Source organism: Anomaloglossus baeobatrachus, chromosome 12 (assembly GCF_048569485.1).
Source record: "Anomaloglossus baeobatrachus isolate aAnoBae1 chromosome 12, aAnoBae1.hap1, whole genome shotgun sequence".
In the NCBI taxonomy this organism is placed as follows: domain Eukaryota; kingdom Metazoa; phylum Chordata; class Amphibia; order Anura; family Aromobatidae; genus Anomaloglossus; species Anomaloglossus baeobatrachus.
Genome location: NC_134364.1, coordinates 87,459,935 through 87,487,671, shown reverse-complemented (window position 1 = coordinate 87,487,671; position 27,737 = coordinate 87,459,935). Strand labels below are relative to the sequence as shown.

At 44.8% G+C, this 27,737-nt stretch overlaps 1 protein-coding gene across 1 annotated transcript in view; it reads left to right on the top strand.

The window, feature by feature from the left end:
- Positions 1–27,737, top strand: part of LOC142258027 (NACHT, LRR and PYD domains-containing protein 12-like) — a 130,632-nt gene that overhangs the window by 90,000 nt on the left and 12,895 nt on the right. Inside the window, exons 6-8 of the mRNA XM_075330451.1 lie at positions 972–2,667; positions 12,998–13,168; positions 20,719–20,889. Of these exons, the coding sequence (XP_075186566.1) occupies positions 972–2,667; positions 12,998–13,168; positions 20,719–20,889 (2,038 nt within the window). The remainder of the gene's footprint in view (positions 1–971; positions 2,668–12,997; positions 13,169–20,718; positions 20,890–27,737) is intronic.

The window sequence follows — 27,737 nt, the reverse complement described above, 5'->3', positions numbered from 1 at the left end:
TAGAATTATCACTAAAAAGTTCTATCTTCATCTCATTAGACCAGAAAATCTTATTTCTCATAGTCTGGGAGTCCTTCATGTGTTTTTTTGCAAACTCTATGCGGGCTTTCATGTGTCTTGCACTGAGGAGAGGCTTCCATTGAACCACTCTGCTATAAAGGCCCGAGTGGTGGAGGGCTGCAGTGATAGCTGACTTTGTAGAACTTTCTCCCATGTTCCTACTGCATCTCTGGAGCTCAGCCACAGTGAAATTGGAGTTCTTCTTTACCTCTCTCACCAACGCTCTTCTCCCAGGATTACTCAATTTGGCTGGACGGCCAGGTCTAGGAAGAGTTCTGGTGGTCCCAAACTTCTTTCATTTAAGAATTATGGAGGACACGGTGCTCTTACGGACCTTGAGTACTGCAGAAATTCTTTTTTAATCTTGGCCAGATCTGCACCTCACACAATTCTGTCTCTGAGCTCCTTGGGCATGCTCATGCTCATGATTCTCATTTGGTGTGACATGCACTGTGAGCTGTGAGGTCTTATATAGACAGGTGTGTGCTTTTCCAAATCAAGTCCTATCAGTTTAATTAAACACAGCTAGACTCCAATGAGGGAGTAGAACCATCTCAAGGAGGATCACAAGGAAATGGACAGCATGTGATTTAAATATGAGTGTCTGAGTAAAGGGTCTGAATACTTATGACCATGTGATATTTCAGTTTTTCTTGTTTAATAAATTTGCACAAATTTCTACATTTTTGGGTTTTTTTCTGTCAAGATGGAGGATGGGGTGCAGAGTGTACATTAATGAGAAAAAAATGAACTTTTTTGAATTTACCAATTGGCTGCAGTGAAACAGAGTGAAAAATTTAAAGGTGTCTGAATACTTTCCGTACCCACTGTACTAATAACATTTATTACTGATCCTGTACAACTCATTTATTCCAGCTTAACTTCACCGATTTTGTCCACTTTTTCTGTAGACCTTCAGAACACTCACAAGAATCACTTATATGGCAAAACAGAGAATCTGATCGAGAACAGACCTCCGGGATGTAACCAAGGAGAGGAAAGCTTTTCATTCTCAATACGTTATGTGAACCTCATCGTTGTCTCCACTGATAATTTCAGGGAACGCTCTGAGAATGAGCTCCTACAGACTGGGATAAAGCATGAAGAATACATAAAAGAAACCCAACATGAATTGGAACACATTTCCCTTAACAAAATGTTCCGCCAGTGTCAACAATCCAGACTTGTGCCACAAATGGTCATGGTGAGTGGAGTGCCCGGTGTAGGGAAGACCACAATGATGCAGAAGTTTGTCTATGACTGGACGAGGGGCGATCTGTATCAAAGATTCTCTTTTGTCTTTTTCTTGAAATTCCGGGAACTGAATAGACTTGATAATATTAGTCTGGAGACTCTGATCCTTCATCAGTACCCACATCTGGCACCGCAACTTGGGAACATCTTACAGGATCCAGAGAAACTTCTCTTTATATTTGATGGCTTAGATGAAAGCCTTCATACAGTGGATTTCACATCCCGTCACTTGTGCTCTCATCCTAAACAGCCCGAACCTTGCGGTCAGATTGTGGTCAGTTTAGTGAGAAAGTCTCTTCTGAACGGTTGTTCCGTTCTGATGACCAGTCGCCCAACCAGACTGGCATCTATAGATTGTAGTGTTTTCCAGCGAGTAGTAGAAATCATTGGATTTTTTCCAGAAGAACGACAGACATACTTTGAAAATTTCTTCTCTAACCCTGAACTGGCAGAAAAGGCTTTTACTTACGTGAAGCAGAATGAGACGTTGTACACGTTCTGTTACATCCCGTCCTACTGCTGGATCATCTGTACAGTGTTATCCAGGAGCTTCCAGTCCACAAGTAGTGATCAGCTGGTGACATTATTACCCAAAACTGTGACACAACTCTTTGCCATATTTATTGCCAACAGCCTGTCCAATCACAGCCTACACAAAAGTGACGCTCAGCAACTCCTGCGCTCCATCGGGTGGATGGCAGAACATGGAGTAATGAATCACTTGATTATTTTTGATGACCGAGATTTGGATTCTTTCCATGTTGACAAGAAGTCAAAGCTTTTATCAAGTTTTCTGATGGAATCGGAGGAACCTGTGACCTATTCCTTCTTACATCTCACTGTACAGGAATTCTTCTCCGCCTTTGTTCATTATGCCAATCATTCTGAGAAGTTAAAGCAATCATTACAAGATGCCAAATCCTTCTCTGATGGACGCGGTGAGATATTCCTCCGGTTCCTGTGTGGTCTATCAGATAAATCAACCAGGTCAATACTTACTACATATATGAATCCACAAGAAGCTCAGGCCTCCAAAGATGTCATCACTTGGCTGAAGGACTTAATACCAGGAAAACAGAGACTGCTAGAAGCTCCAGACAGCAAGCGATGTCTTCTCAATATATTCTTCTATTTGTTTGAAACCCGGAATAAGCCGCTAGTGCGGGAATCATTAAAATCACACACAAGTTTTGATCTTTCACATATTCGCGTATCCGCTTTAGACTGCACAGTGTTAGCTTTTATCTTGAAAACCTGCATAAATGTAGAAAGACTTGATCTAACCTCGTGTTACTTAGACATTGCAGGACTAAAAAGACTTGCGCCAGCTTTACACAATCTCCAGAATCTGAGGTAAAATACTGCTATTATGTTTTCTTCTTTTGTGATACTTTTTAATATTTATCAATTGAATTTCTATGGTGAATATCCCATTTTGAGCTAAGACACTCAATATTAATGGAACAAGATCTTCTGTCAAGCTTTATGTTACGGTTGCTGCGAGCACTGGAGACTATGTCCAGATTTCTTGCTACTGCACATGTGCGAGCGCTGGAGACTAAGTCCAAATTTCTTGCTACTGCACATGTGCGAGCGCTGGAGACTAAGTCCAGATTTCTTGCTACTGCACATGTGTGAGCGCCGGAGACTAAGTCCAATCTTGGAGCCATTGCACATGTGCGGGTGACATCATCGCTGACACGAGGTCACATGTCTCTGACACCTTCTATGCCGATTGGTCGCTGGTCATGTGCTTGTGACGTCTTGCTCGGTGATAGGCCAGCATGACGTCACTCCTGTCGTTCTGGCAGCGGATTGGCTCTGGTGTCCTCCATCTTGGATGAGGCACAGAGTCTATATAAGACCCTGACACACGCCGCATGGTGCTCAGTCCTCTTGGTTCATGCATATGAGTAGACGCTCTGTGTGCGTTCCTCTAGGCATTCCTCTGTCTATGCTAGGTGAGCGCTACCGGCAGGGTAGCGTTCTTATACCTTACAGCTTCGGCTGCTGTCCGTATCCTTACCTCTTAGGGGAGCGGACATAGGCAGGTGCCTGAGGCACATGGTCTGGCTGGGCCTTGTGATTCTACTCGTAGGTGGACGTTGCCGCTAGGGTAACGTTCCTTATACTGCGTCTGGCAGTTGTTCGTATCCTCGCACACTAGGGGAGCGAACAGAGGTAGGAGCTTTGTGCGGCTTACGCTGCTGTTCGTCTCTTTTGCACCACTAGAAGAGCGGACCTAGGCAGGTGCCATATCTAGTGGTTCGTGTCCTCGCACACTAGTGGAGCGAACGCAGGTAGGAGCTTTGTGCGGCTTACGCTGCTGTTCGTCTCTTTTGCACCACTAGAAGAGCGGACCTAGGTAGGTGCCATTTCGCACACATTGCCTTTGTCTCTGTGATTATTAACAGAGATCATTCCACACACCCTCCAAGTAAGGGAGGAATTGCTTTACTTACTTATTATATTCTTCTGTGAGTTAACAGAGGTATTGCACTCTGCCATAGTCTGCAGCAAAGTCTTTGCACGGTGGACCCTGACTGTCTGATACTCCTTTCAGTTATTATCAGACAGCCCCCCCGTAACATTAGGACTGAGCCAAGGGTCTGGCAGTTATGGCAGAATATCAGCAGTTACACCGTTACATACAAGTACTTGAGTCACGGCTCAAGAGTATAGAGGATAAACCTCAGACCATGGTGACATCTGCACATGATCCTCGACTTGCTCTGCCAAACAGATATTCTGGCGATGCCAGATCATGTCGTGGTTTCATTAGTCAGTGTCAGATACACCTAGAGGTCAACTCTTCTCGCTTCTCTACGGAGAGGTCCAGAGTAGGCTTTATCATCGCCTTACTTCAGGACAAAGCCTTAGAATGGGCGACTCCCCTATGGGAGCGCTCTGATGTGGTTACTCTGAGACATCAAGACTTTCTTGATGCTCTTAAGGTGGTATTCATGGGTCCGCAGGTTACCCATGATGCGGCCCTGAGACTGTTAGATCTATCTCAGGGTTCGTTATCCACTAGTTCTTATGCCATTGCTTTTAGAACTCTGGTGGCAGAACTAGATTGGCCAGAGAAGGTGTTGATTCCTATCTTCTGGAGAGGGTTGGCAGGCTATGTCAAGGATGCCCTTGCTACTCGTGAGGTCCCTGCTTCTCTGGAGGACTTGATCACAGTAGCAACGAGGATCGATGTACGCCATAAGGAACGTAGACTCGAGGTCTCTTCCTCACGCCCTAAGCATCGGGCTATTCCAGTTGTTGAGGGTCCACTACCATCTTCCTCAGCATCTGAAACATCTCCCACTCCTATGGAGTTAGGTCATACGTCCTCCAGACTACGCAAGTCTGGTCCTCCTATATGTTACGTATGTCGTCAGGCTGGGCACTATGCCAACAAGTGTCCTAGTCGTCAGGGAAACTTCCTGGCCTAGTAACCATTAGAGGGGGGTTACTAGAGACGTCTTCTGCACCCTCTAAGTGTTGTATCCCAGGTCAGCTCTCGTTATCTGAGAATACATGGCCTATTATGGCTTTTGTGGATTCCGGAGCTGACGGGATTTTTGTGTCCTCAGGATTTGTAAAGGGACACAATATTCCCTCTATCATGTTAGAGGCGCCTATTCCTGTCCGTGTTGTTAATGGAACTATGTTGTCTGACTCCATTACATTGAGGACAGTTCCCTTGCGCCTTTCCCTGTCTCAGGGTCACATAGAGGAGATTTCTTTTCTTGTTTTGCCTGAGGGTATAGACGACGTCCTTCTGGGTCTTCCATGGCTTCGGACTCATGCTCCTCACATTGACTGGGAGTCTGACAGCATTATTAGTTGGGGTTCGAAATGTCAGTCCCGATGTCTTCCCTTACCACCTAAGGTCGTTGCGGTTGCATCAACTGATCTCTCTCCCATTCCTACACCCTATTTGGATTTCGCTGACGTGTTCTCCAAACAGGGTGCTGAGGTTCTTCCACCCCATAGGCCGTATGACTGTGCCATAGACCTTATCCCAGTTTCGGTTACACCTAAAGGTATACCCCCAGGTTTACCCCCTGTCGATACCTGAGTCGGAGGCCATGTCGACCTATATAAGAGAGAGTTTAGAGAAGGGGTTCATTCGTAAGTCTGTCTCTCCCGCGGGAGCTGGGTTTTTCTTTGTTCGGAAGAAAGAGGGTGATTTGCGTCCCTGCATAGATTACAGGGGTCTCAACGCAATCACAATAAAGAACAAATACCCATTACCTTTAATTTCGGAGCTCTTTGACAGACTGAGAGGAGCTCAAGTTTTTACGAAGTTGGATCTGCGGGGTGCGTATAACTTGGTACGAATTCGAAAGGGTGACGAATGGAAGACCGCTTTTAACACCCGAGACGGTCACTATGAATACCTCGTCATGCCTTTTGGGTTATGTAATGCACCCGCAGTATTTCAGGACTTCGTAAACGATGTGTTCAGGGATTTACTGTTATCCTCAGTAGTGGTGTATCTGGACGACATCCTGATTTTTTCTCCTGATCTGGAGATTCATCGTCAGGATGTCGTTCGTGTCCTTTCCCGTTTAAGGGAGCACTCATTGTTTGCTAAACTCGAGAAATGTGTATTCGAGCAGTCCTCATTGCCTTTTTTGGGTTACATTATCTCACAAGAGGGTCTGGCTATGGATCCTGCGAAGCTCTCTGCTGTCCTGCAATGGTCCGAACCTCATTCCTTGAAGGCGGTGCAACGCTTCTTAGGATTCATAAATTATTACAGGCAGTTCATACCCCATTTTTCTACTTTGGTGGCCCCTTTGGTGGCCTTGACTAAGAAAGGTGCTAATCCCATAGCTTGGTCTACTGAGACATCTCAGGCTTTTGAGGCAGTAAAAAGACACTTTTCAACTGCTCCCGTTCTTCAAAGACCCGATGAGAATAAGCCCTTCCTCTTAGAGGTTGATGCCTCTTCAGTGGGTGCTGGTGCGGTCTTGTATCAAAAGAACGGTGCAGGTAGAAAAAGGCCGTGTTTCTTCTTTGCTAAAACCTTTTCACCGGCAGAGAGAAACTATACCATTGGGGATAGGGAACTGCTCGCCTTGAGATTAGCCTTGGAGGAGTGGCGTCACTTGCTGGAAGGAGCGAAACATCCTTTCCAGGTCTATACAGACCATAAGAATCTGACGTACTTACAAACCGCTCAGCGTCTGAATCCTCGCCAAGCCCGCTGGTCCTTGTTTTTCTCCCGCTTTCACTTCTCCATCAACTATCTGTCTGGGAGTAAGAATAACAAGGCAGACGCCCTGTCTCGCTCTATGCTTTCTACCCAGGAAGAGATTGACGAACCTCGTCTTATCCTTCCCTCCAGGGTTTTTCATACGCTCTCCCCTGTGACGTTAGACCAAATCCCACCGGGCAAGACCTTTGTTCCGCCTGATCGACAGAATGATACACTGTCATGGGCCCACACCTCAAAAGTGGGTGGGCATTTTGGTATTAGGCGGACACGAGAGTTACTGGAGAGGTGGTATTGGTGGCCACACTTAGCCAGCCACGTCAAGAGATATGTCGGTTCCTGCTACTCGTGTGCTCGCAACCGTCCATTACGGCAGAGACCGGCTGGGCTCTTGCATCCTTTACCAGTGCCAGATAGACCATGGGAGGTGGTAGGCATGGACTTTGTGGGTGATCTTCCATGTTCACAGGGACATAGATTTGTGTGGGTCATTACGGACCATTTCTCCCGGATGGTTCATCTCGTACCGTTATCGAGAATCCCATCTTCCAGGGTACTAGCCAAACTATTACTCAAGCATGTCTTTAGGCTTCACGGGATGCCAGATCGTATCATTTGTGATAGAGGCCCGCAATTTACTTCCCGTTTCTGGCGAGATCTTTGTAGCCTTCTGCAAATTGAGTTGAATCTCTCTTCGGCATACCATCCGGAGACTAATGGTTTGGTTGAACGTACCAATCAATCTATGATTATATACCTTCGACACTTTGTTGCTGAGAACCACGATAACTGGTCCTCCCTCCTACCCTGGGCAGAATTTGCCCTTAACAATTCGCTGGCTGAGGCCACTGGGCAGACACCGTTCGTACTCAATAATGGGCAACACCCTAGGGTACCAGTACCGTTTCCCGCTGCTGCACCTCCTCCTCTTGTGGCCGACTGGGCAACTAATGCCAGAGAGGTTTGGGATCGGACTCAAGAGTCGATCCAAGCAGCTAAGGACCGTATGAAGACGGTGTCCGATCGGTTTCGTCGCCCGGCTCCTGTCTTTTCTCCAGGGGACTTTGTGTGGCTCTCTGCAAAACACGTGAAACTTAGAGTGAGCTCTGTCAAATTTGCTCCACGCTTCCTGGGTCCTTATGAGGTTCTTCGACAGGTAAATCCTGTAGTCTATCAATTGAAGTTACCTGTCCATCTTAGGATTCATGACAAATTCCATGTCTCACTGCTAAAGCCGGCTATTTTACCTCACGCTCGTGAAGTGCACTCTCCTGCCTCTGATTCCTCTCGCTCTAGCTTTGAGGTACGAGCCATAGTTGGTTCTAAGATGGTTAGAGGGCGCAGGTTCTTCTTGATAGATTGGGAGGGCTATGGCCCGGAACATCGCTCTTGGGAGCCTGAGGAGGCTGTCCATGCTCCCGACTTAGTTGCCGATTACCTGCGTCGCCGGGAGGGGGGCCCTTGAGGGGGAGGTACTGTTACGGTTGCTGCGAGCACTGGAGACTATGTCCAGATTTCTTGCTACTGCACATGTGCGAGCGCTGGAGACTAAGTCCAGATTTCTTGCTACTGCACATGTGCGAGCGCTGGAGACTAAGTCCAAATTTCTTGCTACTGCACATGTGCGAGCGCTGGAGACTAAGTCCAGATTTCTTGCTACTGCACATGTGTGAGCGCCGGAGACTAAGTCCAATCTTGGAGCCATTGCACATGTGCGGGTGACATCATCGCTGACACGAGGTCACATGTCTCTGACACCTTCTATGCCGATTGGTCGCTGGTCATGTGCTTGTGACGTCTTGCTCGGTGATAGGCCAGCATGACGTCACTCCTGTCGTTCTGGCAGCGGATTGGCTCTGGTGTCCTCCATCTTGGATGAGGCACAGAGTCTATATAAGACCCTGACACACGCCGCATGGTGCTCAGTCCTCTTGGTTCATGCATATGAGTAGACGCTCTGTGTGCGTTCCTCTAGGCATTCCTCTGTCTATGCTAGGTGAGCGCTACCGGCAGGGTAGCGTTCTTATACCTTACAGCTTCGGCTGCTGTCCGTATCCTTACCTCTTAGGGGAGCGGACATAGGCAGGTGCCTGAGGCACATGGTCTGGCTGGGCCTTGTGATTCTACTCGTAGGTGGACGTTGCCGCTAGGGTAACGTTCCTTATACTGCGTCTGGCAGTTGTTCGTATCCTCGCACACTAGGGGAGCGAACAGAGGTAGGAGCTTTGTGCGGCTTACGCTGCTGTTCGTCTCTTTTGCACCACTAGAAGAGCGGACCTAGGCAGGTGCCATATCTAGTGGTTCGTGTCCTCGCACACTAGTGGAGCGAACGCAGGTAGGAGCTTTGTGCGGCTTACGCTGCTGTTCGTCTCTTTTGCACCACTAGAAGAGCGGACCTAGGTAGGTGCCATTTCGCACACATTGCCTTTGTCTCTGTGATTATTAACAGAGATCATTCCACACACCCTCCAAGTAAGGGAGGAATTGCTTTACTTACTTATTATATTCTTCTGTGAGTTAACAGAGGTATTGCACTCTGCCATAGTCTGCAGCAAAGTCTTTGCACGGTGGACCCTGACTGTCTGATACTCCTTTCAGTTATTATCAGACAGCCCCCCCGTAACACTTTATGACTATTGAACATTATAAGTACTGCAATAATCACTGATCTATAATACATCATAACGTGAGGACATTATTCAGGATTATGGATTTGGTGTCAGTGGGCCATAACATATACAGACCTGGGCAAACTGTTGGTACCCAATTGTTAAAGTAAGAAAAACCCACAATGGTCACTGAAATAACCAAATAAAGTGATTTTCAATTTAAATTTACTGAATCACGCACTGCTTGTAAATTGTAGTTTAACAGAGGAACTAAAAAAAACCCCAAAAACTAATGAAAATGGCCTGTATTAAAATGATGGTTGTTATGCTCGTAGAGCGAGCACGGTGTTAGGGGTACTTTGCACACTACGACATCGCAAGCCGATGCTTGCGATGCCGAGTGGGATAGTACCCGCCCCCGTCACAGCAGCGATATCTTGCACTCATGCACTCACCTGCCTCCTTCCTAAGGGGGCGGGTCGTGCAGCGTCACAATGATGTCACACGGCAGGCGGCCAATAGAAGCGGAAGGGCGGAGATGAGCGGGACGTAAACATCCCGCCCACCTCCGTCCTTCCGCATAGCCGGCGTGAGCCGCGGTGACGCAGGTAAGCTGATGTTCCTTGCTCCTACGGCTTCTCACACAGCGATGTGTGCTGCCGCAGGGGAACGAGGAACAACATCGCACCGTCGCTGCCGCGCAATTATGAAAATGTCGGACACTACACCGATGATCAGATTACGACGCTTTTGCGCTCGGTAATCGTATCAAAAACGCTTTACACACTATGATATCGACAGCGACGCCGGATGTGCGTCACTTTCGATTTGACCCCACCGACATCGCAGCTGCGATGTCGTAGTGTGCAAAGTACTCCTTAGTGGGTCCACTGGACCGAAAGTACCATTCACTTGCCTGGCAGAGCAAACTGGATTGGCCGCTGAGTCTTCACACAGGTACACACGCTGATAAGCAGCTGGCAGAGGGCAACCCCAGCGGATCTGCGGTACCTCTGCAGCTGGCGCCATGGATACAATACGGCCTGGCCGGTATTGATGAATTGATGCGGTAACAGCGGTCGATCGGGACACCTGCAGCAGTGGGTATCGTAGTGGGCGACCGGTGTGGATACTTGCAGCAGTGGATATTATTCTAGCCAGCCGCTTTGGATGGTTGCAGCAACAGACTGACAGTGCACTGAAACACAGATTAATCTGCAGCAGAACGTAGCACAAAGACCGCAGCAGCACAATGGGACCTGAGAACTAGAAACGTTAGGAACTCGTTGCTGATACACCTCCCTTAGGCCAAGGCCACATGGGGATTTGTGCGAGTGCTCGCATGACACTCTGCACACGCTCGTAGCACAGCGGGAGCCAAGTGTCATGCAACTGTGGTCCGATCAGATCACAGTTGCGGAGGGGGGAAGGCGGCGCTGCGGAGGGGAGGGAGGGATTTATCTCTCTATCTCCTCCGTTGCCGGCTGATGCGAGAATCGCACTGATCTCACGTTACACCGGTGTAACGCAAGAGCAATGCAATGTTTCTCTCGCCCCATAGACTTGTATGGGTGCGAGTGGAACAGGATCGCATTCCACTTGCTGCATGCTGCAACTGTTTTCTTGGTCCGATTAGGGCTGAGAAAATAATCGCTCATGGGAGCTGCCCCCTAGAGTAATATTGGTCCAAGTGAAATGTGATTTTTTTATTGCATTCCACTCGCACCGTTTTTCTCGCCGTGTGTCCTAGGCCTTAAAGGGAAGGTACCTTGAATACCTGAAACCTCTCAGCTGACCTGAGAGGCACTTCCAGGTCAGGGCACACTAGCCCTTTAAGAAAAGGGGCTTGACCTCGCCCAGACCCTACATTCATTCCCAGGAGGCCTGTGCAGTGCGTGCATGCCCCAGGAAACAGCAGCATGAACCCAGGACAGGGCGGCCACCACAGGACGGTCGGACATATGAGTGAACCGACGTCCCTACCAGATAAGGGGTGCAGAACAGCTCGGTGACGCTGGTATGGTTGTTAAAATGGTACTCCTAGAAAAGATTAAAATAAATAAGCCCAAAGCACAGGTGACCCATAAATAGCATCACGTGTCTTCAAACTTGGAATTGGTTAGTGTGCTTTTTTAGGAGGGTGAAAAGTGGTCCTTGTGCTATTTGGAATCATGGTGAAAAGGGAGGAAAGAAAGCTAAGGAGAGGCGATTAGAAAGAAAATGATTAGACAAATATTTTTAAAGCCAAAGGCTATAATTTATCTCCAAATCGCTCGATGTTCCTGTTACTACAGTTGCACATATTATTCAGATTTTTTTCTATTAGATCGTAAATTTTTGGAATTTTATTGGATGTCCAACGTGCCGACAATTTGACTTTGGTAACTAGAAGGTTATGAATTACGATGGCCCTGTATTTTATGTTTATTGTATCCGAATCTATCGATAAGAAAGCTAATTATGGGGTTAGACTTATTTTTGAGTGTATTATCAGATTTATTATTTTAGACACTTTCTGCCATAAGCTTCTGATTCTAGGACAGCTCCAAAAAATATGAACAATGTCACCTTTTGTATTGAAACCTCTCCAGCATGTTGGTTTTTGGCTTGGGAATATTTTAGCTACTTTGTCCGGAGTAAAATACCATCTGGTATAATTCCTCCACTATTTAATGGCTTCCTGCACTCCCCTCCAGGTTACACCCTGAGGAAGTGTTTGCGAAACGCGCGTTGGGGCGTGTGACAGGGCAGCAGGTGTACACCAGTATCATGTTGTCAGGTTTGTAGATGTGATACCTTTATTTAAGGTCGTTTGATCTCATCATTTGGTGGTTCTTTTAGGTAACTTATGTAATTGTTATATTTATTTCGGTCACTTGTATGATATTTATAGCATTTGCACTTTATTTCTATATGAATTGGGTATATGATATACTCTTTATTTATTGCATTAACACTTTTTTTCACCAAGCCGTCATTAATTATGTTAATCTATGTAAAATAATTAATTTTGTGATTTTTTTTTTTTATTTCATTTTCTGATGTATCTTATTTGTAATAAAGAGCCTATTTTTGAAGATCTATTATATATGGTATATTCTGATATTTTTTATATATTTCATTCTATATAATAGATTTTTTTCACTTATAGTTTTTCTGATCTAATCTTATGAACTGTTCTTTTTTTTTTCTTCATCTGGGTGATGTCCTGCTCCCCATGTCCATTATCTATTTATTTTATATTGTCTTTATTTATATATAGTAGTTTTTAGGCTGAATTTTTCTTGTAACTGGGATAAAAACAATTGGGTTTCTAGTCTGGAGAAGGCGTCTTCACACTCGAGACACAAAGAGCCATCTGCTCACGAGGAGGCAGCCAAAATACCCTTGGACAGGTGCAGAAGTCTCACTGACAGTTACAGAAATCATTTGTTTGCAGTGATTGCCTCAAAAAGTCATGCAACGAAATATTAAGTTAAGGGAGCCATCATTTTTGTCCACGACAGTTTTGTTAGTTTTTTTTTTGTTTTCTGTAGGACCAAAATTCAAAAGCAAAGTGTGATTGTCATTTCTTAGTATTCAGTAAATTTAAAATCAACATTACTTTTGTCTGTTTCAAGTAATTTTATTGACCATTGTGTTTTTTTTTTATTTTACCTGAACATACGAACATTTTTAGTACACGTCTGTAGCTTCCCGCATTCCTGACTTCTACCACATGGAAGAGGTGGCTTTTAGTGATGACATTTATGGATTTTACGAACAGCCGAGGACATTTTCTCTCCACATTGATAACCTATAGATTTTATACTAATGCACTTTGGCACCTCATCCATATTTTATTTTCTTCTTCTTACAGTTTGGATAATAATAAGTTACCAGAATCTTCCTGCATCCCATTGGCTTCTGGAATTAAAAATAACAAGTCCCTGAAGATACTTGACCTGTCTAATAACCGTCTGTATGGTCCTCACTTCAGTGACTTGATCGCAGCTCTGTCTAGTCCAGAATGTGGGGTAAAGGAATTACTGTGAGTAAAAGAAATGTGTACAGGACAGAGACTTGTGGGTGGACGTGTTATGCATGGATTTTATTGTATTTTATGTTCTTCACCATTATGACTAAAGGCCGCTTTACACGCTACGATATATCTAACGATATGTCGTCGGGGGTCACGTCGTTAGTGACGCACATCAGGCATCGTTTGACATATCGTAGCGTGTGACAGATACATGCGACTGTGAACGAGCAAAAATACTCACCTTATCGCTTATTTTTAAAAAAAAAAAAAATCGAACGTCCTTCTGTGCTCCGGTTATTCATCGTTCCCGAGGCAGCACACATCGCTCCGTGTGACACCCCGGGAACGATCAACTGCAGCTTACCTGTGGCCGCCAGCAATGCAGAAGGAAGGAGGTGGGCGGGATGTTTACGTCCCGCTCATCTCCACCCCTCCGCTTCTATTAGGCGGCTGCTGTGTGACGTCGCTGTGACGCCGAACGTCCCTCCCCCTTCAGGAAGAGGTTGTTCGCCGCCCACAGCGAGGTCGTTTGGAAGGTAAGTGCGTGTGACGGGGGTTTACGACTTTGTGCGACACGGGCAACAAATTGCCCGTAACGCACAAACGATGGGGGCAGGTGTGATCGCACGATAAGTCGATACATGTAAAGTAGCCTTTAGGCTAGGTTCACACACTGCGTCTCTTTGACGCTGCGTTTGTGCGTTTTTGGCCTCTAAAAACGCACAAAAACGCACCTGCGTCGAAAAAACGCATGCGTTTTTGCCGCGATTTGGTGCGTTTTTGGCTGCGTTTTGCTGCGTTTTTGATCTCTGCGTTTTGCTGCGTTTTTCAAATGCATTGCATGGGCGGAAAACGCAGAAAAACGCAGGAAAGAACTGACATGTCCATTTTTTTTTTTAACTCAAAAACGCAGGTAAAAAAAACAGATGTGTGCGGACAGCAAAAATGAAAACTCATAGACTTTGCTGGGGAAACAAAGTCCTGCAGTTTTAAGGCCAAAAACACACCCGAAAAACGCGCAAAAACGCCGCGAAAAACGCACTGTGCGCACATAGCCTTAGGTAGACTTGACAGGCCATATTCACACACCATTTCTATTGCATGACTCATAACAGATCAGATGGCACATGTAAACCCATCACAACTGAGATGAGTGAAACTGAAAAGTAAAGTTCCATGTTTTTACCGAACATAGACTTTAAAAAAAAAAATCTGTGTTAAAGTTCGCAGTTCAGGTGCTTTACATTTGCTGATCACTCAAGTAAGCATTGCTGTGCTTGAGTCTACTTGGTGGTCTCCCCAGTGGGAACCGCTTACAGTTTTTGAATGCCTTGCACTAGGGGTGTCAGCAGTGTTATTGGTTGTAGTGTGCACCCCAAAAACAAATGTAAAGACCCAAATTGCCCAATCAGTGACTTCGATTGGGATTCAGATTATGTCCGAGTCCCTATCCAAACTTTATCTAAAGTCCAGCTGAATATTCTAATTTTCTGAGATAATAACTTTTGGGTTTTCATTGGCTATAAGCCATAATCATCAACATTAACAGAAATAAACACTTGAAATACATCCCTCTGTGTGTAATGACTCTATATAATACATAGGAATAGATCCCTCTGTGTGTAAGGAGTATATAATATATAGGAATAGATCCCTCTGTGTGTAATGACTCTATATAATATATAGGAATAGATCCCTCTGTGTGTAATGACTCTATATAATATATACGAATAGATCACTCTGTGTAATGACTATATAATATATAGGAATAGATCCCTCTGTGTGTAATGACTCTATATAATATATAGGAATAGATCCCTTTGTGTGTAATGACTCTATATAATATATAGGAATAGATCCCTCTGTGTGTAATGACTCTATATAATATATAGGAATAGATCCCTCTGTGTGTAATGACTCTATATAATATATATAGGAATAGATCCCTCTGTGTAATGACTATATAATATATAGGAATAGATCCCTCTGTGTGTAATGACTCTATATAATATATAGGAATAGATCCCTCTGTGTGTAATGACTCTATATAATATATAGGAATAGATCCCTTTGTGTGTAATGACTATATAATATATAGGAATAGATCCGTCTGTGTGTAATGACTATATAATATATAGGAATAGATCCCTCTGTGTGTAATGACTCTAAATAATATATAGGAATAGATCCCTCTGTGTGTAATGACTCTATATAATATATAGGAATAGATCCCTCTGTGTGTAATGACTCTAAATAATATATAGGAATAGATCCCTCTGTGTGTAATGACTCTATATAATATATAGGAATAGATCCCTCTGTGTGTAATGACTCTATATAATATATAGGAATAGATCCCTCTGTGTGTAATTACTTTATATAATATATAGGAATAGATCCCTCTGTGTGTAATGACTCTATATAATATATAGGAATAGATCCCTCTGTGTGTAATGACTATATAATATATAGGAATAGATCCCTCTGTGTGTAATGACTCTATATAATATATAGGAATAGATCCCTCTGTGTGTAATGACTATATAATATATAGGAATAGATCCCTCTGTGTGTAATGACTCTATATAATATATAGGAATAGATCCCTCTGTGTGTAATGACGCTATATAATATATAGGAATAGATTCCTCTGTGTATAATGACTCTATATAATATATAGGAATAGATCCCTCTGTGTGTAATGACTCTATAATATATAGGAATAGATCCCTCTGTGTGTAATGACGCTATATAATATATGCGTTTTCCTTTTTGTATTAAATTACAGAAATAAATTAACTTTTTAATGACATTTTAATTTGAGATGTATCTGTATTGCTAATTACTTTTGCCAGTATCTTAAATCTTCCACTTGAACATACAAGAAGACCCTGAAATTGGAGGGATCGCTCTCCCGTCCTTTTCTCCCCCTTTGCTCTTTCTAGTAACTCAAAGCAAAACTTAGCCCTCTTTGTTCAAGTTTGAAACAATTCCTGCTTCTTCTCCCCTTTTTTCCCCCTTCACATAAACTGTTAAACCTCTCAGACCTATCCAATTCTTTTACAAAAGGATACAATATCTTCTATCTGCTCATGTCTCTGTGGTAGGTAATTTAAGATTTTTGGATTATTTTTTCAGATCTGATTTGCAGGACTTAAAAGTACTAATCCCAAAGTCTCAAATCTGCATATAGTCCCATATCTACTTATTATTAATATGTGCAGTCACATCTTTCTCATTTACAGTTTCCTTAAGGTACTAAACCTGTACAATTATATCTGACATGTATTTGTTGGATGTCTAAACAAATATACTTTTTAAAGTTTTAGTTGTTAAAGTAAGGAAAGATTTAATATCTTAACGTCTGCCAAAAAAGTATATAGTGGGTGGCATTAAAATCTTGAAATAAAGAGCCATTTAGGGGGGCCTGGCTAAACTGGGTGGATGCTGGGAGTGTCTTTATTTACAATGCAGCTATGTGCTATTTTAGAAAACACATGTATGCATAATTCGTATGTAGCATACAACAAAGGGTCCACCATTCAGTGATTCAAAATTACAGAGAGATTTTGAATTTAGAAAGCAGAAAGAGAGAATCCAGCTCACCGGTCAGCTGTATGCTGGTAAGTATCGTCCTCTTCACGGAATGGTCTAGCTAACAGGTAATAGAAGAAGGTAAATCCAGTGCAGGTCCAGTAAAATAATCCACTTAATTTAAATATTTTCATAAAATCCAGCATATACAGCTAAGTCTTAATCATGTTCTGACATGATTAAGACTAAGAGCCGCTTTACACGCTACGACATTGCTAAAGCGATGTCGTTGGGGGGGTCACAGAATTTGTGACGCACATCCGGCCGCGTTAGCGAAATCGTTGCGTGTGACACCTATGAGCTATTTTGAATTGTTGCAAAAACATTCAAAATCGCTAATCGGTGACATGGGGGTCCATTTACAATTATCGTTGCAGCTGCAGGTACGATGTTCGTCGTTCCTGCAGCAGCACACATCGCTATGTGTGACACCACAGGAACAAGGAACCTCACCTTACCTGCGTCCGCCGGCAATGAGGAAGGAAGGAGGTGGGCGGGATGTTATGTCCCGCTCATCTCCGCCCCTCTGCTTCTATTGGCCGGCCGCTTAGTGACGTCGCGGTGATGCCGAACGCACCTCCCCCTTGAGGGAGGGATTGTTCAGCAGTCACAGCGACGTCGCTGAACCGGTATGTGCGTGTGATGCTGCCGTAGCGATAATGTTTGCTACGGCAGCGATCACCACATATCGGCCGTACGACGGGGGCAGGTGCTATCGCGCACGACATCGCTAGCAATTGCTAGCAATGTTGCAGCGTGTAAAGCGGCCCTTAGCGTCGAAACGCGTAGTTCCCACTGATCCTTATCATGAGCTGTATATGCTGGATTTTATGAAAAAAAAAAAAATTAAATGAAGTGGATTATTTTACTGGACCTGCGCTGGATTTCCCTTCTTTGAATTTAGAAACTTCCTTTAGAGTCACCAAGCTGAACGAATTCCAGAAATCTCTGAAGTAGCAAAAAACTAGTTCAACATTGAAAACCTATCATAATTACTTATTCATTTAGCACTCTAAAGCTGCCCAGCCCCTACAGATGGACAGATGTGGGGGCAGTGGTGCCTGTGTTTGTCTGCTCCAGCTACTCTTTTGTTAGAAGAATCAATGATAAGAGCATTTTAGAACTTGAGCTTAGGTTTGATCAGTCCACAATTTAAACAATAATCTCCATCATAGATTCTGTACTATACATATTGCACAAATCCACTATACTGGTGAATTGTCAAAACATTCATACAACATGTAATTTGTTCACATTTTTTCAGCATCCTTTGTCCTCAATACTTCAACAACAGCCCTATGTATTCTTTAATGTACTGTGTAATGTGTATTCTTTAGTGTACAGATTACCCATCTTCTGTCGCTATATGACAGGGACGCCGACCAGAGGGACAAAACCAGCTGGGACTCCTACCTTTCGGTATGGTCTCTCTATCACTCCCTGCCTGACCATTTTATCAGACGAATACCATCAAATTCCACATCTGGAATTTGGAACCTAATGGGTTTTCTTTCTACTATAGGAGGCAGCACCATTAATCATCAATACAATCCACCAATGTTACAATCAAACCCTAGTACAATGCTAAATCCACACATACACACTGATCACATCACATGCACACAGTTAACTTTCTCTGTTCTTGGACCAAACTATTTCATACAAAATAACTCACCCGGAATGGAAATACTTTAGCATTTTAGCATTACTTTTTCTACAGGGTCCGTTCTCTCTCGTGATCCAGATGGTATAATGCGTATCTGTGTCCCTTTTTGGGTGCCATGTTTGTGAGCGAAATACAAGCCTTCTATGCCATTTCAACTCCAAATTAATAAGATTTGGTTTATGAGTGCTTGGGAAATCTTACCAGCACACAAGCTAGCTTTGTGGTGTACTGATGACTTTTGCTTTATTATATCATGCGACCAGTTTATATAGTATCTCAGAACAATGAACCAGGTCCCTATGAACTACCATATGCACCAATTAGAGCAGTAGGGGTGTGATAGAAAGTAAACTTTCCCACCCATCAATGGTAGCTGATTCCCATGACATGACGTATTAGACAACATGTGTACCATGAGAAAAAATTGATCATGTTCTCACACTGCATATATACACTGATAAATTTACCGTATTTTTCGGATTATAAGATGCACTTTTCCTCCCAAAAATGTGGGTGCTCGTTAGTGCCGGCTGCCTCTCTGTACGTGCGTGCGTGCGGGTGGGCAGCCGAGTTCCTGTCGGTGGTGCCTGCCTCTCTGGGCGGGCGGGCGGCCTGCTCGCTGTCACTCGGTGCGTGTGTGCTTCGGCCGGGCGGCTGTGTGGCAGGTGTCCCAGTGTGTCCGCGGTCCCAGTTTCAAATGATGTCGACGGGAGTCAGCGCGTGCACAGATGGAGCTCTTAGATGAGAGCTCCATCTGCGCACGCGCCGCTCCAGGAGTCAGCGCATGCGCAAATGGAGCCCTTGGATGAGCGCTGCATCTGCGCATGCGCCGCTCCAGGCGCCATCATTTGAAGCGGGACCGCGGACACACTGAGACACTTACTTCACAGGCCTGCTCCACCTGTCACCCGCCGCCACGGACCCGCCGCGGCTCCCACCACGGACCCGCTGCGGCTCCCACCACGGACCCGCCGCGGCTCCCACCACGGACGACGCCACGCCTGACGCCACGGACCCGCTGCGGATGACGCTACTAACCCGCCGCGGCTGCCAGCACAATCTCTGCCTCCTGTGACCCCGCTTCACCACCACTGCTGCCCCCCTACGATAAGACAACACCGGTTTATAAGACGGACCCCATTTTTTTTTTACCTTTTTTTAGCTCTAAATTTGGGTTGCGTCTTATAATCCGGTGCACCTTATAAAACGAAATATACGGTACAGTGTTCTGCACACCGCTTCACCCTCTGGCTGTACCTTTACATGGTCTGAGACTTAGTGAAAGTGCGCACTATGATATTTCGCTGAAACCACCATCATCTTCTGAAGTATCTTCCTACTTTCTCTTACCTGAAGTCTCTAACTTGAAATGTAGCAGTAAAAAGAAACTATACTCATACATGCTTAGTGTCTTTTTGGATCTGAAAAAAATAGATGTTATCAGGCAAACCTCATTATCGTCAGTGTGCCTGTCCCTTAATCTGATGTCTGAAAGTATAACACACCTACATTGTTATCCAAACCTAAGGGGTACTTTACACGTTGCGACATCGCTACCACTATATCGTCGGGGTCACGTTGTCAGTGACGCACATCCGACGCCGGTAGCAACATCGCAACGTGTAAATCCTAGATGGAACAATGAACGAGCACAGAAGCATACAATCTCGCTGATCTGTGTAATGTCGTTTATTTCCATAATGTCGGGTCGACCGCTGGTACGATGTTGTTTGTCGTTCCTGCAGCTCCACACATCGCTGTGTGTAAACCCGCAGGAGCAACAAACATCTCCTTACCTGCGTCCCGAAGGCAATGCGGAAGGGAGAAGGTGGGCAGGATGTTACGTCCCGCTTATCCCCGCCCGTCCGCTTCTATTGGGTGGCCGATTAGTGACGCCGCAGTGACGTCGCTGTGACGCCGAATGCACCTCCCCCTTGAAGGAGGGATTGTTCGGCGGTCACAGCGACGTCACCGAGCAGGTATGTGCGTGTGAAGCTGCCGTAGCGATAATGTTCGCTACGGCAGCAATCAACACATATCGCATGTGCGACGGGGGCGGGTACTATCGCGCTGGACATCACTAGCCGATGCTAGCGATGTCACAGCGTGTAAAGTACCCCTTACCCTCATATTTTTAGAGCATGGATTTGGTGTCAGTGGACACATCATACAGTTGCCGGCAGTCCTGACATACACCACAATAGGCAGCTTCTAGCCCTACCATTTTCCATATTCACAATATTCAGATTTTATACTAACTCTCTATGAATGCATCACCCACATTTTTTTATTCTTACAGTCTTTGTGTTAATCTTCTGCCACACACGGCCTGCATCCAGTTGGCATCTTTAATAAAGACTAACCAGTGCCTTGAAATGCTTGACCTGTACAATAACCGTCTGCTTGGTCCTCACTTTGGTGACTTGGTGGAGGCACTGTCCAGTCCAGACTGCAGGATAAAGATAATACGGTGAGTATAAAAGATGTGTACAGGATGGAAATGTGCGAGTATGAGAGATGCGTACAGGACGGAGTCTTGCGCGTCTTAGATACATGTACAGGAGGAGACGTGAGTATAACACACGTGTACAGTACGGAGACGTGCGAGTACAAGAGAGGTGTATAAGTCGGAGACTTGCTTGTGTAAGATGTGTACAGGACGCGGGCTTGCATATGTAAGAGTCATGTACAGGACAAAGACGTGGAATATAAGAGACGTGCACAGGACGGAGACAAACAACTATGAGATGTGTACAAGACAGACTTGTGAGTATAAGATACGTGCACAGAGTGGAGATGTGGGCAGTAGGGGACGTACACAAGCATAACAAATGTGTACAGGATGGAGACGTGCAAGTATCAGAGACATGTACAGTCATGGCCAATAGTTTTGAGAATGACACCAAAATTATATTTTCACATGATCTGTTGCCCTCTGTTTTTTAATTGTGTTTGTCTGATGTTTACATCACATACAGAAATATAATTGCAATCATATTATGAGTTACAAAAGGTTCTATTGACAGTTAGAATGAGTTAATGCAGCAAGTGAATATTTGCAGTGTTGACCCTTCTTCTTCAGGACCTCTGCAATTCTCCCTGGCATGCTCTCAATCAACTTCTGGAGCAAATCCTGACTGATAGCTGTCCATTCTTGCATAAGCAATGCTTGCATTTTGCCAGAATTTGTTGTTTTTTGTTTGTCCACCTGTCTCTTGATGATTGCCCACAAGTTCTCAATGGGATTAAGATCTGGGGAGTTTCCAGGCCATGGACCCAAAATCTGTATGTTTTGTTCCATGAGCCATTTAGTGATCACCTTTGCTTTATGGCAAGGTGCTCCATCATGCTGGAAAAGGCATTGTTGGGCGCCAAACTGCTCTTGGACAGTTGGGAGAAGTTGCTCTTGGAGGACATTCTGGTACCATTCTTTATTCATGGCTGTGTTTTTAGGCAAGACTGTGAGTGAGCCGATTCCCTTGGCTGAGAAGCAACCCCACACATGAATCATTTCAGGATGCTTAACAGTTGGCATGAGACAAGACTGGTGGTAGCACTCACCTCTTCTTCTCTTAATAAGCTGTTTTCCAGATGTCCCAAACAATCGAAAAGGGGATTCATCTGAGAAAATGACTTTACCCCAGTCCTCAGCAGTCCACTCCCTGTACCTTTTGCAGAATATCAGTCGGTCCCTGATGTTTTTTATGGAGAGAAGTGGCTTCTTTGCTGCCCTCCTTGAAACCAGGCCTTGCTCAAAGAGTCTCTGCCTCACAGTGCGTGCAGAAGCACTCACACCAGCCTGCTGCCTTTGCTGAGCTAGCTCGGCACTGCTGGTAGTCCGATCCCGCAGCTGAAACAGTTTTAAGATACGGTCCTGGCATTTGCTGGTCCTTCTTGGGCGCCCTAGAGCCTTTTTGGCAACAATGGAAGCTCTCTCCTTGAAGTTCTTGATGATGCGATAGATTGTTGACTGAGGTGCAATCTTTGTAGCTGCGATACTCTTCCCTGTTAGGCCATTTTTGTGCAGAGTAATGATGGCTGCACGTGTTTCTTTAGAGATAACCATGGTTAACTGAAGAGAAACAATGATACCAAGCACCAGCCTCCTTTTAAAGTGTCCAGTGGTGTCATTCTTACTTAATAATGACTGATTGATCGCCAGCCCTGTCCTCATCAACACCCACACCTGTGTTAATGGAAAAATCACTAAAACAATGTTAGCTGCTCCTTTTAAGGCAGGAATGCAATGCTGTTGAAATGTGTTTTGGGGGTTAAGGTTCATTTTCTTAGCCAATATTGAATTTGCAAGTAATTGCTGTTAAGCTGATCACTCTTTATGACATTCTGGAGTATATGCAAATTGCCATTAGAAAAACTTAAGCACTAGACTTTGTAAAAATTAATATTTATAGCATTCTCAAAACTTTTGGCCATGACTGTACAGGTCAGTAACGTGTGAGTATAAGGTCATGTGCGCATGTTGCGTTTTTCCTGCGTTTTGGCTGCATTTAAAACTGCTCTGTGTCATTGAAAAAATGCATGCGTTGTGCTTCCCCAGCAAAGTCTATGAGAATTTAGAAAATTCCATGCACACGTTGCTTTTTTTAAGGCAGCATTTTGTTTGTCAAATATTTGTCAAAATCGTTGCCTAAAAAAGAAGCAGCATGTCACTTCGTCATTTCGTTTTGGTTGCATTTTCCACCCGTTGAAGTGAATGAGGTGTGACAAAACGCAGCCAAAATGTTTAGCTGCATTTGCACTGCATTTTGGATGTGTTCTTGTCAACAAAAACGCAGGTTTTTCTCTCTCTCTCGGTCGGTTCTGATCTCTATCTCTGTCGGTTGGTCAGTCTCTCTCTGTCAGTTGGTCTCTCTCTCTGTCGATCGGTCTCTCCCTTTCTCTCTCTCTGCCTCCCTCATACTCTCTGATCACAGGCGCGGTGCTGCACAGCTGTCACATTGCTCTGGCGGCTTCTCCTGCTTCTGAAAGTGCCGGCCACTCATTAGGCCATCTCATATTCCCTGCTTCCCCCACCCACTGGCGTCTGATTGGTTGCATTCAGACGAGCCCCCATGCTGAGTGACAGCTGTCTCACTGCAATCAATCACAGCCGCTGGTAGGCAGGTCTATATCGTAAAATAAATAAATAATTTAAAAAAACGACGTGCGGTGCCCCCTAATTGATACCCAGCCAAGATAAAGCCACACAGCTGGGGGCTGGTATTCTCAGACTGGGGAGGCCTATCATTTTTAGGCTGCCCCCCAGCCTAAAAATATCAGCCAGCAGCCGCCCGGAATTGCCGCATCCATTAGATGCACCAGTCCCAAGACCTTACCCGGCTCGTCCCGAATTCCCCTGGTGTGTTGGCAATCGGGATAATAAGGAGTTAATGGCAGCCCATAGCTGCCACTAAGTCTTACGTTAATTATTGCAGACACCCCCAATGATTAACCTGTTAGTGAAAGTAAATACATACACCCAAAAAATCCTTTATTTGTAATAAAAGACAAAAAAAACCCCAAAACACCCTCTTTCACCACTTTATTAATCCAAAAACACCCCTCCAGGTCCGACGTAATCCACACGAGATCCCATGATGCTTTCAGCTCTGCTCCATCGAAAGCTGACAGTGAGCGGCCATAGAGCACGACCACTCGCTGTGAGCTCAATGGAGCAACTGAAGTGAGTCGCACTATCAGCGGTGATGTCACTCAGGTTACCCGCGGCCACAGCTGGAGACCTGTGACAGCAAATCACCTGAGTGAGTGAAGTGAGCCGCGAGATCAGCGGTGCCCTCACTTAGTGGAAAAGGGTGAGGCAGCTGAATGTGAACAGCCACCAACAGGAGGAATATATTGCAAACCAAGGTCAGGTGTGCATAGCATGGTGGTCGTCAGCCATCAGACCAATGTAGCATAACTACAACTAAACAGAGAAAGGGGAGCCAGCACATCTGAAAATGGCATGCATCATATAAAAAGTGCAAATTCACAGATTTATTCCAACTGCACTATAAAACAAAATGAGATTTTTAACAAATAATCAATTTTTTGAGCCACCCCTGCCACGTCACGGCAAATCTCAATAGGGGGGGTCCTACTCTATAATATGTATTTCATGTGCCATGCGGCCTCCTAGATAAATTAAAAGCTGAACCATATTGGAGCACACATACCTGTAACCTATATATAACCGCTTCCATGTCAATGTGACGAATGAAAAGGGCGGTGAAAATGTCATTCGTCACATTGCTGCAATGTCTGGATGGCATTGCGGCTGTGACGTTTACAAACCCTGCTTTCCACATGACTACTCACAATCTGCAGTCAATAAGGCGCTTGCCCATAATCTGTTCACCTGTTGGTGGACTATGTGGATTTAAGCTTTCACAATATCAGATGACCCCATTCCCTGAAGAAGACAACACCGAAATGTCCGCGCGTTGGGGTGGGTGTCACATACCTGGCTCTGAGCTCCTGCTATATTCTGGTAAATTTCCATGATTCACTTGCATTTACCTTGTCTTAAAGGGAACCTGTCATCAGAAATTTCGCCCAAAAGCTAAAAGATTCCCCCTCTGCAGCTCCTGGGCTGCATTCTAGGAAGGTCCCTGTTATTATTGTGCCCCATGTGAGACCAAAATAAAGCCTTTATAAAGTTCTACCTTTTTGTATGCAGCTTCTGTAAATCCGTCACGGGGGCGGGCTCTCTGCCGTCCGTTATTCTGCCTCCTGGTCCTGTATGCCGCCCCCATCGCTCCTTTCCATAGCTGATGACACCGCCCACTGCTCCAGCCATCCCCGTGCATGCCCAGTGCCAGTCTCACAGGACTGAGCACTGTGACTGCTGGTGACGTGTGCGCAGGCAAGTGATTATGGACGGGACTGTGACTGTTATCAGCAAGTACCCGGCCATAATCTCTTGAGCGCGCAAACCTCTCCAGCGTCACACTGAACTCAGTGTAGATGCTAGACTGTATGGGCTGCTTCCAGGGATGACGTCCCTTTGTCACGTGATAGGGGTGTGTTCGAAATACTATCACATGACAAAGGGACGTCATCCCTGGAAGCAGCCCATACAGTCTAGCATCTACACTGAGTTCAGTGTGACGCTGGAGAGGTTTGCGCGCTCAAGAGATTATGGCCGGGTACTTGCTGATAACAGTCACAGTCCCGCCGATAATCACTTGCCTGCGCACACGTCACCAGCGGTCACACTGCTCAGTCCTGTGAGACTGGCACTGGGCATGCACGGGGATGGCTGGAGCAGTGGGCGGTGCATCAGATATGGAAAGGAGCGATGGGGGCGGCATACAGGACCAGGAGGCAGAATAACGGACGGCAGAGAGCCCGCCCCCGTGTCGGATTTACAGAAGCTGCATACAAAAAGGTAGAACTTTATAAAGGCTTTATTTTGGTCTCACATGGGGCACAATAATAACAGGGACCTTCCTAGAATGCAGCCCAGGAGCTGCAGAGGGGGAATCTTTTAGCTTTTGGGCGAAATTTCTGATGACAGGTTCCCTTTAATTACTGGCTCTATATGACTTTTTGTCATTATGTATACCATTTCAATAGTGGAGCAGCCTCCTATTACACTACATACCTGCAACTCTATGTGGTTAATATATATTTATCTATTGTTATTAATATTTGGTGCACAATGTACTCGGTATCACTTTCCTGTGATGTCACTATTGCTGCATATTATGGCAGCATTTAGGTGTGTATATTGTGTTTAAATGTAAGGTTACTCCCTCCTAGCACACTTTACCTTCCTTTTATAGTCCTATTTTGTACTTTAATCCTTATTTATTCATATCTTTGCACACTTTATCTGTATACTGTGCAGCTTGCAGGTCACCCCCTTTTTGTTACGCCCTCTTTTGTTTCCAGCCAATAGTGATGTTTTTCAAAAAACTTCAATACATGCGCTTTTAGTTGATAATTAATAAAGATATTGTTATTTTGTGACCTGTTGTTCGTTTTTTCTCTTTTTTGGTTTTGTTTATGATTATTTCCGAATGGTCCTATTGGTCCCTTTATACCCCACACCCATGGTTACATTTGTATTGTAATTTACAGCCATTACTAATTTCCCTCTGGGTGTAGGTACGGGTTTCTTTCTTTAACAAATGTGGTGATTAGATGAACAAAAAGATGCAGTACCAGCACAGGAAGATTCTGGCTCTGAAGTTTCTATGGATGAGGGGCATCAACTTTTTTCTCAGAACGAATTAAACAATCTTGTTAGAGATTTGGGCCTTTCCAAAGATCCTGCTGAATTGTTGGGATCAAAACTCAAGAATACACATCTTCTGTCACCTGGAACATTGTTCTTATGGGACAGGCATAGAGAGAGCGAATTCACTTTGTTTTATTCTACAGAGAGGAATCTCCTTTATTGTAATGATGCCCGTGGGCTTGTGAGGCAATCTGAAATAGAATAGGAATCATCCCAATGGTACTTTTTTTTTTTATAGATTTTTCCAAAACAAGCCTTAAATCAATATTGCTGCATAATGGAAATTAATTTCCATCACTTCCCGTTGGATATAATCAGTACATCTGCAGTAAAGTTAAGAAAATTTGGCTCTGATTCTTGAAAAAATCAAGTATGAAGATCATCTTTGAGTGATTTGTGGAGACTTCAAAATTCTAAGGATGCTATTAGGTCAGCAGCCAGTATATACAAAGTATCCCTCATTTATGTGCTTCTGGGATAGTTGCGCCAGAGATCTGGGTAAAGGAAGACGAGGTTCTCAACCAAAGACACTAATGCAAACAGATGTCACAGTAGCGGACAGTTATTTTGAGTTACTTCTGTTGGAGCAAGCATCTTCAGCCAATTGTTCTGATTAACAATAAATAAAATGGGAAGACGTTAATCTATGGTTTGATTAATCTCAGTTCCTCCATTGCTTTGCGCATGGTTTGCCGAAGAGAACAGAAATATTTTAAGACCTCGCATAGAACCCTCCAGTATATCAGAACATCACAGTCTTAGGCTATGTGCGCACGTTGCGTACAGTCACTGCAGAAATTTCTGCAGCGATCTGAAGAGCACACGTGCGCTTCTAATCACTGCAGAAAATGTCCGTAGTGAAAAAAAAAAAAAAGCAGATTCCATGCGCTCTGCCTGCAGCTCCTCCCATAGACAGAGCAGGGGCTGCAGGCAGAGCGCACGGAAGAAGTGACATGTCACTTAGAACGCGCGCTTCGGGCAGCAGCCAAAGTGCTGCGCTCTAAGACGCCACGTGTGCACAGCTCCTGCGTAATCTTCATAGATTATGCAGGGGACGCAGGACGCATACAGTT